Below are 7500 nucleotides of genomic sequence, written 5' to 3' on the forward strand. Positions count from 1 at the left end.
TGTGGAGGACCTAAAACAATATACATACATATACATACATACCTACATATATACATATATACATATAAATTTCAACAAATAACCACCAAAAGAACGTTACCTTCAATTGTCAACTGTACTGATGTACTACTAGACCTAGCACCAGCCTCAATCGTGTTACTAGCAACACATGTGTATGTCCCTTCATCCTGAAATTCAAGTGATGTAATTCCAAAGTAGATCCTGCTGTTCTCTTGCCTCCTCTCCATTCATAGACTGAAGAGGGATTACCAACAGCAGAACAGTTTAGAGTGATACTCTGTCCTTTCACACCCACTGGATTGGATGGTCTAATTTTAACAAATTCAGAAGCATCTAACAACACGTACATCACTCTTAACAATGCACCATGAAATGTTACCACAGCAACTCACATTTGACATCAACTGATGTAGCTGAAGACAGACCACTAGCACCATACTTGTTAAAAGCCCTGCACTTGATTAATCCTCCATCTAAACGGCTCAGATGCAAATTTTAATTTCTCAGTAAATCTGCCCACACCATCATTATTCATTAAAGTTGTTACTCTAGAGTCTAATGCAATAAGTGAATCAACTCCATTCTCTTCTCTGTACCATCCAAATGTAATGTCTCCACTCAGACCAGAAAACTGTGAAGCTATGCAACTCAACTCTTGTACTGACGACTCGTCAAAAGAAACTCCTGCTGACTGCCCAGCTGTTGGTGTACCTGCAATTGTATCATAAACTTAATTAATAAAATAACAACAATAACAGACATTAGTATTACACAACATATCCAACTCTATTAATACTATAGATAATGAAGAAACAGTAAAGTGCTAAACCATTGGCTGCTAGCTTAGTATACAAGTATGCAAATACATCATGAGACGCAAGGTCAATGTAAAGTAAAGATGTAGAATTGTTAAGTTAATTACAGCAACAAACCCTAGTAACTACATGCTATTGGGATGGTCTCTTGCATGATGGCATGCACTTATGGGTATGATCCATACCATCACAGAAGCGCTAGGGTACAGTAACACATCGTAGACCATAGACTCGACACGTCTACTGTGTATGTACTCATTGTCACAAAAGCAGATGCTGCCAATTATCTCTACGTGTGCAGTGACGCACGGATGATTGGATACACACGTATACAACACAGTTACAGACTAACTGTTTAGCTAATTAGACATGTCTTGGCATGTGGTTGTCTAGTGATGTCCACGTAACCTTGTATCTCATGATAGTAACTAAGAGCAAACATTGTCCACAGTGGAACAAGTAGCAAACCATGTTAGTCAAAGATGGACGCTCAGTTAAACCATCTCTGGCATACTAAGCATTGTCATGCACAAGGTTGTTCATGAACAAGAAGCTGGCGAGTCGCAAGCACTTGTGGCGAGCCAGACTGGAACAGCTTTTAATTAAAATAAATTGCCATTGACTGCAAGTGATGCCTGATGGATGTGAAACCACTGAATCTGGAAATGTAGTGCATACAGACACACACACACACACACACACACACACACACACACACACACACACACACACACACACACACACACACACACACACACAATCTAATGTTACTGTATTATGGTGGAATCTTCATACCACAAATTCCAAGAGACACTAAGGCTACTTTTCCCATATCAAGCCTCATATTATGCAAATATCTGGGACTCTCTGGTCACAATCAAGAAATGCAAGGCTAAACAATCGTACACGATTCTTCCATCTTATTGTCTCTGGCTAGAAACAAGCTGATCTAATCATGGCAAGTATTGATTGAGAAATTCTGTAAGTGCCAGCCACATCTTTCTTCATTTACTTACATAACACACCAAGCACATAAATCCCTTACATGGTGGTTGTTTGCTGTCACAGTACTTGGTTGGCGACCCTACACAGTCCATTCCATTGTGTTGCTTAAAACGTGTTCGTGTACGAGTGCGAGTTCCAAAACTACACAATGATGTACAATCTGACCATGAGCTCCATTCACAGTTTACTAGAGACAACATGACAATTACTATACAACACTACACACAACTATGTTCCTATAGTTATACCATTGACGTTCACTGTAAATGACTTTGACACTATAGAGCCATCCGTTGCAGTATATTGGCATGTATACACTCCACTGTTAAAGGCACTAGTTGACTTGATGTAGAGCCACTGCACACCATTCTCATACATCTGATATACACCAGCATTCTGTACACTTGAAGATGGTACATCGTTGGTTGTGTTGTGTTTCCATTGCAAGAGAGCATTAAAGTTGGTCACATCAGGACTGACACCACAATCAATAGGATTAGAGTAAACTTGATTCTCATCAACTGCCACACTTGTTCCTTCAATATTCATATTATTGTCTAGAATAGCAATCTCCAACTCTACAACAACAAAACATTTTACTTTTCATTCAACATCTACCTACACCACAACATCATCTAACCATAGTCGAAAGCTAGCCACCTCACATATCGTAAGAATGTCATTTGTCACATTTCTCTGTAAATTAATGTATCTTCCCCAAACTGGTGGTCTGCAGCTAACATCACGCCATATTGCATTAAGATCATTAGAGCTGTCATATGGAGCCTTTCCACACTTGTGGCTGTCATTCCCATTGTTTGTTAAGTTGTTACCAACATAAACATACAGATTTTCACCTCTATTACCTATAGGGATAACTCTAAAACGTGACACAAGATACTCCTTTTGCAAGTCAACTTGAAGCCAAGGATTCAAGGAAGATTTTGAAGCAGCACAATCAGTACCATAAAGTGTCTGTCCAGTAACATCTTTTGGATTGCCATCTATAGCCTTTGCAGCAACATACACAGAACTATAGAGTGAACTCGTGGTCACTGTTGCTCCAAGAGAAGCAGATAGATTGGTAGCCATACCTACATCACATAAACATTGCACATAAAGCAACAAGTGTGACTTTCACCATAACAGTAATCATACAAGATGTGACTATGCAGATCTCAGTTGATGGTCCTGTACACATCTGACCACTCATTGTAGCTGCTTGACTAATCTTCCGAGTTCTGGTGCCATTTCCACATTCAACACTACATGAACTCCAACTACCCCAAATACAATCCACTGGAAACACAACACAAGACAGTCAATAGAACATTACTCATTCATCAAACTTTGCAGTTAATACACTCAACAGTTGGTAGTCACACAGTCAATTAATTAATCAAGGAATTTGTCAGATGCGTAAACTAGTGAATTAAGTAGCAGATGTTCTCTTAGTGTCATTGTGTTGTAATATCACTTTGTACAATTCTAGATAATACTAGATACATGACCCGTCCTTCGTAGGGGCAGAGTACTGTACTGTTATGACAGAAGACTCAGTTTGAGCATGTGTAGACACATCATGTGCAATTTTTTTGGTAAAAATCGACACACTCCCTGTGTGGATTTACTTCAAATGACTGGTGTGAGCGTCTGTTCGAATAAACTGGAATGTGCTAATTAGTTAATATCCCCTTGAAGACAAATGAAAACTTAACTGAGTGTCATATTCCAAAAATTTACAGCAACTTTTCCGTTCAGAGATATATATCTGAGCAACAGAAACTTGAAAGTCAAATGCAGTTTCTTACTCAGCCATAGGATACATGCAGTAGCTTGACATGCAGGCAGGCATGATTTAGGGTACTGTTTGCTCTCAGTTTTCAATGTGTTCACACTCCCAGTGTAGCGCTCGATGCAAGAAACGTGTAGGTTGGATTCAGTGCAAACGCAGTCACACGTCTCTTCAGTGAGTCTTCTTGGAGCCATTTCAACAGTCCCATTGGATGTTATCACTTCAAAGACGTTGCTGCCGTTGCAGAAAACAGGCGTATCGAATGTGGCAGGTATTCGGCGAGCGTACTCGTAAAAACCAAAGGTAGGCGTATTTCTAGATACCCAGATATCCTACACAAAAATATCTTGTTGTTTTTGATGTCGCCGGTACTAAACAAAACGCTCCGTGCATACTGTCCAAGATCAGCTTAATTTGGTGGAGGTCCGATGAGTCGTTGCAGAGTAATTCGCTTGCGACTGGAGGTGGGTCCTCCTGGGATATTTTAAAATATACTCAGCACGTTTCCAACCTACCTACGCACTGAACAGTATTTCTTTTCGGAACTCATATCTTTTTGCTGTAGATGTAGTTTGATGTTCAAGATAAACAAATCAACTACAGCTTGCTCAGATAACGCAGTCTGATGAAACTGCTGGATAGCTATAGCATTGTGACGTAACAATGGCATGTGAACAGAAATGGATATTGAAAGTGACCGTTGCACTCCTAGCTAGGAGAAAACAAAGCTACCCTATGAGATTGAGTTCAAGTAATGGAACTTCCTTCAAATCGAGTCTATCAGGGGCATTCACTTTCTTTCTTTCTTGAACAACGAACAGCATTCTACGATGCACCCCCAAAAGGGGACCCAACTAAAAAGGCTGGAAGACGACGCCACCCTGCCCATGTTCTTACCCATGCCAAGTTACGCCTGTACCCCAAATTTTAGCTTCGTGGGTGATCCGGTCTAGCCGGCTATCAAACTTATACATACATACATACATACATACATACATATATATATATATATATATATATATATATATATATATATATATATATATATATATACACACAAACACCGTCAATTCTATATAGTAGTGTATATATATATATATATATATATATATATATATATATATATATAGATTTTCAGTACATTTGAAAGTAAAACGGAATTTATAAATTCAGAATACTTCGTGAGAAGTCAACTATTTCTCCAGAAGGACCATAACTGTAGAAGTGACAGTAAAACACATCTTCAGTTACTAGTGAGTAAAACTCTTAGGAAAGAAAGCACAAGCTACCACCTTCTTGTGCTCTTCTAATGATCATGTGCCTGCAAACCACACAACTACTACTAGTAGTGCCATATTGTAAAGATTTGGCCAGTACATGAGATGCTTGCTGTGTAAACAAGTAAACTGAGTGTAACTGTAGATACAAGAAATCGTGTTAATCTTTATTTTCATATCTATTTATATCTATAAAAGTCTGATCTGTCTGTCTGTCTGTAACATCAATCGTGCCAAAACTGCTGGGCCAATCAACACAAACCGTATATGAGGACTGTATTCGACACCACATGCAAACACATGTTCTGGTTGTACAATTTGACAATTAAAGGAGCCCCTTTTGAAGTACACAAACCTAACCGTATTAGTGAGGATGCTGTGGTTGCTCACAAACCATACGTGCACGCTGAATTGATTGAGGTTAACAGTGAAGGTGTCGCCACCTTCCAGAGTTCTTTTGGGACAATGCAATTTCATGCCAATCAAACTCGCTGCCATACATGCAGTTATTTCCGTGCAGATGACACCACAGTAGCAATGCCTACCCAGCAGTCTATAAATGGCTTTCTTTTATGTAATGTTCTTATCTGGATATTTCAATTAGTTAAAAGCATAAACATGACAGGTGGTCAAATGAGTTCCTAGGAGTTTTATCAAGATCAGAATAAAGGTGACAGAAAATTACAAACACAGTTGAATGGACAAACAAATAGACATACAAACAAACAGACATAATAATATGACAAACAGACAAACATTTCATCATACAGTACTAATTTTATTTAAAAATTAAAATATTTTAAAAGTCAATTTATTATTTATACACAATTTCTAATTTTAATATTTTAACTTTACTTCCGGGTTTATAACATCACTACTACAACACATACAGACAAAGAATTAGAGACGAAAACGACGAAATGACAGATCTCTGACCCATGCGAACGACCGGACATGTTCTCTTGCACTCTTGCCGACACTTCTTTGGTTTGCATCTGTCTTTTTTCACGATCGCAATGCGCGTAAGTTTTCAGCCATTCTGACGTATCCCGGATATGTTACCCACGTGACGCGGCTGCGCACGCTCTCTGGTCTTGAAGTTCGAAGCTACAAAATTCGGTGCCTTTTGTTTATATTTTGCGTCAAAAAATTAGTATTTATTTAATAAAGTAAGTTGTTAAAATTGTAGAAAACAAAAATCGGGGTTGTTATGTGGGTATGCCTCGCGCGGCCAGACTCTACCCGCTATCTTACTTCTGGCGCGGCAAGAATATGATCGCGGGTAAGGTCTGGCTACGCGAGACTAATGCATGTACGTAGTTTCTACAGTAAGAAGTTAATGTACATATTATGTATGTATCAATTTATGTGTAATACAGTACATCAATGAATGAATGATATATTTCTGTCACACATAAAAATGGCACATTGTCATGTGTTGTTAGTGACCCGAGGCATTTGCGAGAAGACTGACTCGCCACGCCTTCGCTCATTGTCACAAAAAGCAGATGCCGCCAATTATCTAAATGTTGCAATGACGCACAGATGATTAGTGTTGCTATGTAACACAACACAAGCTGTTTATTTACGGTCAGCTGCAAATCTAAGTTTTTGCAAATCATTTTTGCACCATCAATAAAACGTTAATTAATATATTAACCCTAAACGCGCATGCGCTATATACATACATACACAAATACATGTCTAGGTATACTTGTACATACAGACATGGACATAATTATGAAGCCACCCTGAGCGTGCATGTGACGGGGGTCCAAATATTATTGGATTTTCTTAATTAGACATTGCAAGACGCAGCTGCTCCAAGTAACTGCGTCTAAACTTAAAAGTGACAGCTGCACTTTGTAGTAAGTCTTTTAGTAGTGACGTAATGATCGAGTCAACTGTGATTGTGCCATCTGCATGTCTAGATCTGAGAATGGGAGTGATGTGTGCATGATCTGTTGAGATAGACACGACTAGCTGCTTCTCGCTGTCAGTTCAACCAGTAAACTTGAAAGTTAACAATCAAATCTTTTTCTGGTAAAACTCGTTTGTTCCCACTCTATAATCAGAATGCATGCTCTTCTCACAAGCAGATACATGTAGTCTCAAACAATACAAGGTTACCTCCTCACTTCTATAGCTAATATACAAACAAGCCAATCACATTGATAAAACACATGCAAGCACTAAGAAATGCATTTAAAACGTTAAAAGAAGCCACAAATCATTAGCAGAAAGTATCTTTTATTACATTGAGATTAAAATGCTGCTTCACCATCCATACTCTCATACAGTGCTTCCTCATTCTTGCTGTCTTGCTGAACTGCAACTGTCCTAGCCTCTTCATAACTATGTGATTCAGTGCTGCTGCCTTTCCCTGCAAGAGCAAATCTGATGTGCTTATATCCACAATATGTCTGGTTAATACTATAGACTTGAGTGTCCTAGTGTGTGTGTGTGTGTGTGTGTGTGTGTGTGTGTGTGTGTGTGTGTGTGTGTGTGTGTGTGTGTGTGTGTGTGTGTGTGTGTGTGTGTGTGTGTGTGTGTTTGACAGCAACAACGTGCTAATACAGGATATCCT

At 38.9% G+C, this 7500-nt stretch overlaps 2 protein-coding genes across 4 annotated transcripts in view; both read right to left on the reverse strand.

The window, feature by feature from the left end:
- LOC134189398 (phosphatidylinositol phosphatase PTPRQ-like) overlaps positions 1-506 on the reverse strand; it is a 5621-nt gene extending 5115 nt beyond the window's left edge. For 2 of the 3 annotated variants that reach the window (XM_062657639.1, XM_062657638.1), the window contains exons 1-3: positions 414-506; positions 101-354; positions 1-10 (exon numbers count right to left, since the gene is read on the reverse strand). The exon at positions 1-10 is cut by the window's left edge and continues 305 nt beyond it. In XM_062657639.1, coding sequence (XP_062513623.1) covers positions 1-10; positions 101-248 — 158 coding nt within the window. In that variant the 5' untranslated portion in view covers positions 249-354; positions 414-506. Of the gene's footprint in view, positions 43-100; positions 355-413 lie in introns of those variants that run through there. The other variant, XM_062657641.1, reaches the window with a different exon arrangement.
- A 6516-nt stretch (positions 507-7022) lies between these two features.
- Positions 7023-7500, reverse strand: part of LOC134190417 (uncharacterized) — an 8074-nt gene continuing 7596 nt past the window's right edge. The window contains exon 12 of the mRNA XM_062658869.1: positions 7023-7296. Coding sequence (XP_062514853.1) covers positions 7178-7296 — 119 coding nt within the window. The 3' untranslated portion in view covers positions 7023-7177. The remainder of the gene's footprint in view (positions 7297-7500) is intronic.

Source organism: Corticium candelabrum, chromosome 14 (assembly GCF_963422355.1).
Source record: "Corticium candelabrum chromosome 14, ooCorCand1.1, whole genome shotgun sequence".
In the NCBI taxonomy this organism is placed as follows: Eukaryota; Metazoa; Porifera; class Homoscleromorpha; order Homosclerophorida; family Plakinidae; genus Corticium; species Corticium candelabrum.